This window comes from Elephantulus edwardii, unplaced genomic scaffold (assembly GCF_000299155.1).
Source record: "Elephantulus edwardii isolate Elephantulus edwardi_28Jun2011 unplaced genomic scaffold, EleEdw1.0 scaffold00012, whole genome shotgun sequence".
Classification (NCBI taxonomy): Eukaryota; Metazoa; Chordata; class Mammalia; order Macroscelidea; family Macroscelididae; genus Elephantulus; species Elephantulus edwardii.
The window spans coordinates 30,791,490-30,804,040 of record NW_006399762.1 but is presented as its reverse complement, the minus strand read 5'-3'; the positions used below and the strand labels follow the sequence as shown (position 1 = coordinate 30,804,040).

At 40.1% G+C, this 12,551-nt stretch overlaps 1 protein-coding gene across 1 annotated transcript in view; it reads right to left on the bottom strand.

Annotated features, from left to right (window-relative positions):
• Positions 1 to 12,551, bottom strand: part of PPA2 (pyrophosphatase (inorganic) 2) — a 175,186-nt gene that overhangs the window by 31,838 nt on the left and 130,797 nt on the right. The window contains exon 9 of the mRNA XM_006881156.1: positions 8,967 to 9,052. Coding sequence (XP_006881218.1) covers positions 8,967 to 9,052 — 86 coding nt within the window. The remainder of the gene's footprint in view (positions 1 to 8,966; positions 9,053 to 12,551) is intronic.

The following is a 12,551-nucleotide window of genomic DNA, read 5'->3' as shown; positions in this document are numbered from 1 at the left end:
GTGACTGGGGTAATCGGGATGGGTGTATCAGAGGTGGTGTGGTTGGCGCACGACAGAGCAGGGTTTAGGGCTATTGTGCATAGGGTCGCTATGAGTCACAAATGACTCGACGGCACATAACAACAACAACAATGTGGCTTATTCCAATCCATATTCTTCTTTATATAGTCTAGCTTCTCAAATTATTTTTTTCAGATTGTAGATTGAGTATATACAGAGAAAGCAAACAACTCATACACACATTTTTCCTGATATTAAGCCTTGTAGTATACATTCAAATGACTATTTCTTTGTCTATGTACAGGTTTTGCACGAGCACAATTTATGTGTTCTGGGATTCCCATTCTTCTCAATGTTATCCACGCAGTCAGTCACACTTTAGCATACTCAATGAAACACAAGTAAAGGGATTTCTAGTATTTTCTGCTTTCAGCAAAAATCTATCTGACATTAGTATTGGATAAAAGAGCAAGACCTACATGTGGACTTCCATATCTGACCTTTACCAACTTCACAGAGGGGAACTGGCTCTGCCAACAACATCAACAACACAAGGGTAAATGAGATCAGGTATGTCCCCCCTTTTCCAAACCTCTTTCTACTCATCCCAATGCCAACATTATGGGTCCAAATCCAATGTGATAGCTCACTGACCATTGTACTGGGAAAGTAAAAGGTTGAAATCCATGTTATTCGCAGAATAAATACAGTCAAGAGAGTTTCCAAAATGTGCTCACAGGGGTCTCAGTCTTGAACCTCATAGTTTTAGGTTGGTATTAAAAGTTCTCAGTACTTTCAGTATTGGCTCTCCACTCCCACTTTCACCCCTAGATTCCTTCAACAAACTCAGGCAAAAGGCTCTTAGCTCTGGTTCAATGGCATAGGAGTCCCAAGGTCCACTCCACTTCATGTCCAGTCATTGGCTTTCCATTGTGGTGGCTATTGCTGTTGCTCCCTTAGGTCCTAGTCTGGCTGGCGCATTACATTCTCTTGCTTCTTTGCTGGTGGTAAGGTTTCTCCTCCAATATACTCTTATGATACCATTTTAATGCCAACAGTGTAAATTTTCTCACTGAGATTCTTTTAGTCAGTATTACACACTTATACAAATATGTACAAGCACTTTCCCTCAGATTGAATAAAGTGGTTTGTACTTTCAATGTTTAAAAGACAAGAAAAGGTTTGTAACAAAATCACATTTTCTCTGATGTAGACATCATGTGCAACCAAATGTTTAAAAATAATTTATATTCATTTATTGCTTGAAGAATTCTACCTATATGATAGGTCAGGTCTTTTTTGAGATGCTAGAGATACAGTTTCAAACCATGGAGTTTATGATCTCTAAGTTCTCAATTCTAACTATTGCCTCAAAGAGAGAAAACAATATATTCTCAAAATGGAGAAGTGGCTAAGCTGGTACACCCACTACAAATTAGATTAAAAAACTGCTTAAGAGAATGTGTTACATTCTTTTTATAAAAAGATACTAGATTTATAAATATCATGAATACCTATGCACAAACTTGCTCACCAATATAAGCAGAAACGACAGTACAGAAAAGGACCACTGAAGGGAAAGCAATATATAATAAAAATCTGATTAACCATTTTGATAAGTTAATAAAAAGGATAAGTAATATTGAAACTGCTTGTGCACAATAAATCCCAACTATATTTAAAAATAAAAAGGTATAGTAATAGCTGTACAATGGTTTAAAATAATAAGTAATTAATAATAAGTAAAAGAAATAGAGAAAACTACCTTGATATAATAAAAAAACACACAGAAGATCAAATTAATCAGGCTAGCTATAGAGAACCTTAGTAAAGGGTAAATTATTGTCTTTAAGATATTCTCAAATTAGACAAAGGCCCACACTCATAAGAATCTTCGCACATAGAGTTCTGAATACAAATTTATCAAAACTGTCCTAAACTTATTTTTTTTTAAATAAATAAACTAGGGGTGAAGATTATAATAATTTCCAGAGCTGAAAAATCTGACATTTTAAAGTATACAAATGTCCAGATTAAATATACCTAAAGAGTATGTAAAAAGAAACAAATGAAAGACATAAAGAGTTCAAATGTTATTGTTATTATGTGCTATCAAATCACCTGCGACTCATAGTGATCCTATGTACAAAAGCTCTGAAGCCTGCCCTATCCTGAGCCAATCACAGACTCTGATACATTAACCCAGTTACTGTGTGAATCTATCTCATCTGTAGTCTTCTTCTCCTGCATGATCCATCCACCCTTCTAAGCATTATGTCATTCTCCAAGGACTGCTCCCTCTTGGCCACATGCTGAAAAGATGTGAAATGGAGCTTCAGAATCCTTGCCTTCTTCTCCAGCACCACAACTCAAAGGCATCAATTCTTATTCTATCATCCTTAGTCATCTACCAGTTCTCTAATGCATTGATTTGTGTTCTCTGATGCAAGTAATTTAGAAGATCACATGGCCTGGACCTAGCACACCTTAGTCTCTAGATAGACATCACTGCTCTTTAGTGCTTTGGAGAGGTCTCTGACAGAACACTTCCCCAGTGTAATTCATCTTTTGATTTCCTGACTGCTAGAGCTAACAGTGTTGACTGCAGAGGCAAGCAAGCTGAAATAATTAACAACTTCAATCTCTTCTCCATCTACCTGTGGTGCTGCCAATTGTCCCAGTGGTGAGAATCTTTGTCTTCTTGATGTTGAGCTTCAATCCATACCAAACACTATGGTCGTTGACCTTCTGCAGAAAATGCTTCAGTTCCTCTGTAGTTTCAGCAGCAAGATTGTTTCAGCTCCATAAGGCACATTGTTGATGAGCCTTCTTCCAATCTTGATGCCATATTCTTCCTCATATAGTTCAACTTTGCTAATAATTTGTTCCACATACATATTTCCTGATTTTGAACCACGCAGTGTTTTCCTAGCACTGCTCTTGTCTTCTTCTTGGTTCAAGTACGTGTTTCACATAAGCACAATCAAGTGTTCTGGGACTCCAGTTCTTCTCAAGGTTAGCCACAATTTGTTGCGACCCACATAGTCAAAAGCCTTTGCATTGTCAATAAAACACAGAAACACATTTCTCTGGTACTCTCTGCTTTTGGCCAAGATCCATTAAACATTGGTGATAATGTCTCTCATCAGCATCTTCAAACTCAGCTTGTATTTCTGGTAGTTCTCTGTCAATGTACTGTTCCTGTTATTTTTGGATAATCTCCAGCAGGATTTTTGTCTCCGTACGTTATTACTGAAATTGTTCAATTATTTTCACCCCATATTGAGTCACCTTTTTTTTGGAATGGGATTAAATACAATGTATGTATTAAATTAACTGCCTCCTAGATGTAAACAATTTGAATGTATTGCTAAATATATCTCCTCATTCAATAAATGTGTTTCAACGACATGTTAAATTCTTCCACTAAGTGCTTGGATTAAAAACTCAATTTAGAACAAAAAAATAAAAAAATAAAAAAAAAGAAAAGAAAGAAATGAACCTAAATGCTACTAAGAAGCATGTGAAAAAGTAAGAACACAAGTATATAGTTGTTGATTAAGTCAGCTAATTAAAAAAATGAGGGGGCAATCATGGCAAAGTAAGCAGAATTAAGCAAGGAAGTAAAGATCAATTAAGAGCATGATGTGGAGAATTTACAAGTGATTTTTAAGTGCTGGAATATGAAATGAGAGGTAAGAAGTGATGGAATCTAAGGCTGGCTAGGTAGCAAGGCAACTTTTAAAAGGGCTTGTTTGTTCTTTCATGAGATGTTTCAATTTCAGTGGTTTTCAAAATCAGTGGTTTTTAAGATAGGTTCATTAGAACCTTAGGAAGTTTTTAAAAAGTTACACATCCATAACATGGATGAATCTAGAGGAAATTCTTCTAAGTGACCTGAGTCCATCATAGGACTATAATGATATTGCTGTTGTTGTTGTGTACCGTGGAGTTGGTAGCCACCCATAGCTGACCCTCCAGCAGGTTTTCAGAGGCAGTTAATTGCATGGAATGAGACTGTCCAGCCTCTCATGGAGCAGCTGGTGGCCTCAAATCACACGTCTTTGGGATTGCAGGGCAGCTTCTTGCCACTGGGCCATCAGAGCTCTATATTACGATACATGGCCACTATTACACAAAGCAAAGCAAAGGTTTAGGCATAGATTCTTGGGTGACAACTAGGGATGGGAAGAGATGAAAAACAGAAGAAAATAATAATAGTTAACCTGAGTGAAGGGAAAGCTAATACAAAAAAGGGGATGATCAGACATATTAATTAATTATAATGTTATAAAAGGAACTGTAATGAATGATTTATAATCTATTGGTCAAGTAAGCAAATAAAATGTTACACATGTTAAGACACTAACCTGCAGAGAACCTGACCTACCTAAGTTTAGAGAAGGAAAAATGCATTTGAGTTTTTTTAATAACTTCCTGAGGTGATAATGGTAATGCTACACAATGATTAACAGGAACACTGACAATGTGACAATGAATGGAAATGGGTGAGGAATTATATTAAAAAATGGTTGAGTGGGATTGTTAATCAATAACACAGAGCATTTTAAGTAATTAAGAGTAAACAAATCATTGTTTAAAGGCAAAATAAAAAAAAATACTTAACCTAGAATATGTTTTTATAAATTATTGCTTGGTACTATCAAGTAGGACTCACAGCAACTATGAAAAAAAGATCAAAATCTTGCCCTCTTTGCCATCCTTACACTCTCCACCATATTCAAATTCCTTGCAGACACTGTGTCAATCTCCCTCCTGAAAAGCCTTCCTCCCTTTTACTCTCCTTACTTTTCTCAGCATGAAGTCTGTCTCTTGTTTTTTGTGTTATTCATAACAACCCTGTGTACAAAAGCTCTGAAACCTCCCCTATCCCATAGCCAGTCTCACTGACTCTGACACACCTACCCCCATTACCCCAGTTACTGTGTCAATCCATCTCATCTAGGGTCTTCCTTTTCTGCACTGTCTTTCCACCTTTCTAAGCATGATGTTTTCCTCCAAGGGTCAGTACCTCCTGGCCACGTGCCCAAAATATGTGAGACACAACTTCAAAATCTTAGCCTCCAAGGAGAAACTTGGTTTTATCCTCTCCAAGACAAATCTGTTTGTTCTTTTGGCAGTCCATGACATGTTCAACATTCTTCTCCGGCAAGAGAACTCAAAGGCACTGATTCTTCTGTCCTCCTTAGTCACTGTCCAACTCTCTGAAGCACAGCAAGTAAATTGCAAAGACCATGGCCTGGATCAGGCATACTGGAGGTACCTAGACTGATACTATTCTTTAGTACCTTGGAGAGGTCGCTGGTAGCAGATTTTCTCAATGCAATTTGTCTTTTGATTTTCTGATTGCTGGTGCCAAAAGAGTTGATTGTGGAGCCAAGCAAGCTAAAATTATTACCAACCTCAACCTCCCCTCCATCTATCATAATGCTGCCAATTGGTGAGATTCTTTGTCTTCTTGATATTGAGCTTTAATCCATATTAAAGACTACAGTTTAAGATGCCTTTTAGAACTGGAAAAATTTTCCATCATGATCTTATTTCATTGTTGTTGTCTTTATATGCTATGGACTTAGAACTGACTTAAAACTGATCCTCCAGTGGGTTTTCAAAAGCTGTAAAGCACACAGGAAGAGGCTATCTTTCTCCAGAAGAGTAGTTGGAAGATTTGAACTGCCTGCCTTTGTATTGGCAGTGCAGTTCTTTAAAAACAAGGCTATCAGAGCTCCCTGTAGTTTGTACAGCCCCTAATTATGGAAAATGTCATGCTAAAAGCAAACCTAATGAACAATAGAAAATTTGCCCTATCTTTCGCCATCTAACTGTGTCCGCCATGCTCAAATCTATGATAGCAACCAGCTACAGTGTCAGGCCATCTCACTGAGTGTCATCTTCTTGTTCAGTGACACCATACATTCTACAACATGATGATTTCTTCCAAGGACTGACTGGTTCTTCTTGACACATGTCCAAAGTACCTGAGACAAACTTTCACCACCCTTGCCTCCAAGGAGAACTCTGGTTGTACTTACTCTAAGGCAGATTTGTTTGATCTTTTGGAGATCCATGGTATATTCAATACCCTTTGCCAATACCACAATTCAAAGACATTGACTCTTCTGCATTCTTCCTTACTCATTATCCAACTTTCAAACCCATATATAGCCATGGGTCTCTGTAGGCTTTCACAATATAACACATCTTTTGATTTCTTTGTTTTAAATAAACTTTTTTATTTTGTCATTTTAACAAAAATTTACAGAAAAGTTTGATTTTCATTCATACATTGTTGCACATTTTACTCCCTCTTCTTTCCTCCCTCTTCCCAAGCTGACTTTTTCCCCCCACTAGTTTATTTACAAAATTCTAATACAATTCTTTCAATTTCCTTCACTCTCCACCCATCAAACTGTAAAATCCAATGATTGTACATCCACATCCCTCTGTTTCCAGCCTCTCCCACCCATCCTGGATAGTTATACTCCTTCTACACTAATGGTCTTATACAATATTTATCCTTGTGGGACTGAGTTAGTTCACTCAGCTTAATGTTCTCCAGTCCCTCCCAAGTTAGGTAAGTTTGATTTCTTGACTGCTGGTGCCAAGGGTGTTGACTGTGGATCTAAGTACAATGATTAACTTTTATCTTTTCTTCATTTATAATGGTGTTGACTATTGGTCCAGTGAGAAGGATTTTTATTTTTTGATGATGAGGTATAATCCACACTGACGGCTATAAACTTTGATCTTCTGCAGTAAATGCTCCAAGTCTTTACAATTTACAAGTGTGTGCCTGCATAACGCAAGCTCTTAAATAAGTCTTGTTCCAATCCTGATGCCACAGTCTTCTGCATATGGTCCAGTTTTTTTTAATATTCGCTCAGCATACAGACTGACTATGTACCCAGAAAGGATATAACCCTGATGCACAACCTTCCTGGTTTAAATCACATAGTGTTCCCTTGTTCTGTTTGAATGACTGCTTCCTGTTCTAGCTACAGATTTCACAGAAGCACAAATACATGTTTTGAATTCCTATTCTTTTCAATGTTAGCTATTAAGTTATTATAATGCACACAGTCGAATGCCTTTGCATAGTCAACAAAACACAAGGAAACATCTTTTCAGTAGAACCCCCTTTCAGCCAGGATTCATCTAACATCAGCAATGCCTGATGACTGCTTTCTGGTCCAAATAAATATAGGTTTGGCATAAGCATAATCAAGTGTGCTGGGATTCCCATTCTTCCCAAAGTTAACCACAGTTTGTTGTGATCCCTACAGTCAAATGACTTTGCATAGTCAATGAAACACAGACAGACATTCCTCTGGCACTCCCTGCTTTTAGCCAAGATCCATTTGACATTGGAAATAATGTCTCTAGTGCCTCGGCCTTTTCTAAACCCAGCCTGTATTTCTTGTAAACCTATACTTGGACCAGGAGGCAGAACTCTGTCAGAACAGAGTAGGTAAACACTAAATGGTTCAAAGACAAGATGCACCCTGTCTCCATAACTTTCCAATCTGTATGTGGAACAGATCATTCGAGGGACTGGACTTTATGAAGAGGAGTGTGGCATCAGGATTAGAGGAAGACTCATTAACAACCTGCATTATGCAGATGATACAAACTTGCTCGCTGATACTAAGGAGTGCCTGAAGTTTTTGCTGCTTAAGGTCAAGGACAGCAGTCTTTAATATGAATTGAAGTTTTACATCAAGATGATTCTCACCACTGGGATGATTTGTAGCACCATGACAGATAGAGAAGAGATTGAAGTTAACAATTTCAGCTTGCTCGGCTCCATGATCAACACTCATGGCACCAGCAGTCAGGAAAAAAAAATTGTACTGGGAAAGATGTCTGCTGTCATGGACCTCTCCAAAGTGCTAAAGAGCAAGGATGTCTACCTAGAGACTAAGGTGGTCTTCAAAATTAGTTCCACTGTCTCTTACTTTACAAAGTAAGTCATAAGTGGCGAAATAGGACAAAAAGTTAACTCTAAGATTTTTATCTAGATGCATATCCTCAAATTTATATGCTGAAAATCCTTATTTTAAAATAAAAATAATTTTTTGGATTTTAAAAAATAGGTTGTAGTGGACTCTGAAATTTGGGCTTATAACCTAGATTCACCACTTACTCTGACTGTTACTCATATTCTCTGCACTTGAAATTTCTGATGTAAAATGAGCATGATCATGACACATGACACAGGAGTTTTATGAATATTAAATGTTAATACATACGAAACAGAACAGTGCTTAGAAGACAGAAGTAAAGAAATCTTATTGTTGTTATAATCCTCACCTTTACCAAGTAGCTACATAAAAATTACTACAAAGTTTAAAGATAAAGTTGTCTTCAGAATAAAAAAACTAAGACTCAACAAGAAAGATGAGTCATCGGGATTTTCATAGACAAGTAATTAAAAAAAGATTCTCCAGTTTTAATGGGCTATTACATGTTTTTCACAAAGTATAATTCAAAAGGAAAAAAAATAAGGAAGTAAATAGCAAAAAAATATCTTCTCAAGATGATTAGAGAATCTTTATTTCTGAAAGAGCTCATTTTCCATGTCTGACTTTTAGATCCTAAAGAAAAACTCAGTCACTCAACCAGCTGCTACAGAAGCCAGGACTTGCTGTAAGGTTAAGGTGTCTGTGACAAAAAAACGAATGTAACAACAGAAAGAAACTCTGTTCTATCCTTTGCCTTCCTCACAATCTCTGCTGTACCATTTCTAGTTTTTCACTATCTCAGTTCTTATACCATAATATATAGCATTTATTAAGACCTTCTGAGTAGGAGTTCCATAAGCACTTGTTCAATGAGTAACTAGAAGTTATCTCCTCCAAGAGAGAATCATATCCGAGTAGTATTATATGGTAATTTATTACTAATTATTAATAAAATAACATTACAGAGAAAAGACAAATCCTTACCAATTTATAGTTCCTCCATCACATTTCTTCATAAGCAATGCTTTCCAATGTTCATGAGTAGATTTTATAACTTCAAGGGCAAAAGCCTAATTACAACCCCAAAAAGAGAGAAAAATCACTGTTAATTTCTTTAGTCTGTTGATTCTATTGGTAACACAAAATTATTATACCTATGACAGTCTAATTTCTAGAAGCACTAGCTCTCAAGTCAGGTAAACCTGAATTGAAATTCCAGCTTCTACACTTAGCAGTTATAAGATTTTTTGGAAGTTACTTAATGTCATTAAACCTCAATTTCTTAATCTTTAAAATGGAATATAATGCGGATAATCTTGAAGTGACTGGCTTATTCAGACACACCATGTTGTCCCTCCACAGTAGAGACTCAAGAACCAAGTAAAATAGCAGTGGATGACAGTCTTGGTACTCTGAGCAGCCAAGAGGGTGAAGAATTAGATCAAGCATCAAACAGAAGGAGACAGTAAATGAGAACCGAGAACAAGGAGATTTAGAGATTACAGGTGCCCAGCTAATTGGCCTGATGCAGGACAGTCATCTGAGGAAAAGTGAGCACGTTCCCAGGCGAAAAGCACTGGATTCTCAGTGGGAGACGGAGAGTGTGTGTTGACAAACCCAGAGAAAAGACAGTGAGAAAAACATGAACTGGATCTAAGAAGGAAAACTGCAAGAATTGGGGTCAAGAGTTCTAGGGGCTCAGGCAAACTAAGCACAAGGAATAATAATAATAATAATATTCACCAGCAGCAGTGCCCGACCATTTGGGTGCTCATGGAACAAAGGATCCAGAGTGGAGGCAGGTGATCTCCTACCCAAGTGGAATCTGGACGAACAGCACCCTCTTCTCAAATTTGGTCATGGCTGGAGTCAAATAGCATTCTATATTGAGTGGTTTGGTGCCCGCGCTGGGGGCCAGAGTATAACACTACTTCCCTCTCTATTACCGTACCAGTGACCAGTGGTGTGCCCCTCCCACTTTGTCCACTTGGCAACTGGCAGCAAACGCCCTGGCATCATCCTTTAACCCTCCTTCCTCCACTGAAAAACCAGCAGTGCAAAGTTATGGGCCAGTGGACCAGCTGTTGGCACTGTGGCCATGTCCCCTGCTATGCCTCACACACCTCAGCTAGTAATCAGCAGGAAGCACTCCTGTACTCTCCATCCAACAACTGGTGGCATTAGTTCCTCTGACACCCATTCAGTAAGCAGTTAACTGCATGCACCTATGCTCACCACCCGGCTTCTGGGGGCATGTACTCACTCACACCATTACAGCCAAGGGACTGGAGAGAATGCTTCAGGGCCCACACCTGGTGATCTTCATCACCTCACTAGCAACACCTGACATATAGCAGCTTTTTCTGCCAAGTGATGAGCTGGAGACCCTAGTGCCCTTAACCAAAGTCTTCTTGGCTCCAACGTCACATATCAGTTCCTCAAGGTGACTGCACATGTACTGAAACCCGCAGGTCTTCCACCACTTACTGAATCATCAATCCACATATACACAGAGAACCCGGCCTGCCGGTTTAAGTAGCACTACCTTACAGCAGAGCTGGACAATGACTAGGGAGGACAGAAGGAGAATTGATGCCTTTGAGCTGTGGTGCTGGAGAAGAGTACTGAATGTACCATGGACTGCCAGGAAAACAAACAGATTCATCCTAGAGAGGATTAAACCAAGCAACTCCTTGGAGGCAAGGATTCTGGGGCTTCGTCTGACATACTTTGGACATGTTGCCAGGAGGGACGGGTCCTTGGAGAGGGACATCATACTTGGGAGGGTGGAGGGACGGCGCAGGAGGGGAAGACTCTCTATGAGATGGATTGATTCGGTGACTGGGGTAATCGGGATGGGTGTGTCAGAGGCAGTGCGGCTGGCACAGGATAGAGCAGGGTTTAGGGCTGTTGTGCATAGGGTTGCTATGAGTCGCAAACGACTTGACGGCACATAACAACAACAACAACAACCTTACAGCAGTGTCAGACACAGTATGTTCAGAACCAATCTATAAGGAACCTACAACACCATTAACACTATGGAGGGAGTTTGACCACTCAATCCTTGTTACCCAATATCAAGAAATGAATTTACTTTGCAGCTTCCATTCCACCCAGTAAGGAAAGACATGAGCCTAATCACAAAGGACTGGTGTGTGGGTGTGACTCACCACTCTGATAGTGAGAGGAAGTCACTGGCACTCAACTAGCACCATCAAAGACACACACACAAACAAGAACCACAAAACAACAGTTAAAAAAATTCACAGGAAGAAAAGATGTTCTAAAGAGGAAAAGCAGAAACAAAGCTCACCACATAACAAAACACAACAAAGTTGGTCTTAAAACAACTATGAGATATCATCTCAACACAGCAACAATAGCAAAGTTCAACAAATAAGCAAACAACAAATGTTGGTGAGGCTGTGGAGAGACTGGAACTCTTATTAACTGTTGGTGGGAGTATAAAATGATGCAATCATTAAGGAAAGGGTGGTATGGAGCCTTCTCAAAAAGTTGGAAATAGAGGCTTGAGAGATCCAAGATGGAGGCAGAGGCAGAGACAGCGTGGTGAGCTGTGGGAGCAGCCAACCACTTAAAGCAGGGCCATTATGGCCTTCCACAGACTTCGGCTTATTGATAACTGAACACTTAAACAGTTGATGACTGGCCCTCAGTGAAGATCGAGGCTTAACAACAGGAATTCAAGGATTCCCAAGGAGAAATGGGTGAGTCTCGTGGCTCCCAACCACCCCCCCTGCAGAGCCTGCACCTCGCTGCACAGCCGCTGCAGCTCCATGAGGCTTCCACAGCCTGAACGAATGGATTCCCTCACCCAGGATGGATGCTGGGCACCGGCCCTCCTCAAGACTGGTACAGTGAAGCCACCACACTGCCGCAAGGTGGACTTGTTCTGGAGAGAATTCTTGGAGCCAAGATGGCGGCTGTGGGGGAAGGGGCTGCGCACCCACCGAGTGCCTGTGCGGCGGGGTAGGGGAACGTGCCCCCACTGGCCTCCCACGCTGGGGGGGGGGCTGTGTAGGAGGTGGGGGATGGGATGCATGCCCGCCATCTGCAGGATTGGGTTTCCTTGGACAGGCCAAAGAAGATGATTACCTATACAACGGATTGCTGAAAGTCACTGTGAGTCTGATGATCTTAACAGTGGCAGCATGCAAAAGAGGACCGCCATCCTAAATGCACCACATATTTTGTTCTGTTGAATGCTTCTGCCAAGAGATGTTTAGACCTGGGGGGAGTATGTTCACAATTCTCAGGTTCCCTTTATCATATATAAAGGGGGAGGGCAGTGACACCTACTTGAAAATATAGTATGACCACTTATGGGGGGGTAAAAATGGCAGTGCTGGAATTGGAAACACTATCCCTGACCACAGAGTCCTCAGTCAGGTGAGTGGACCAGACTGGGGTAGGGGCAATTGGAGGGGGAGTATACCAGCCAGCTCCCTCGGCCCCTGGCTCGGGGCGGGCTGTCGCGGCCCTCAGGGTGAGCTCTTCAGTCCCCAGATTGTGCCATCTGACCCCTGGGTGGGGAAGGATGCCTAG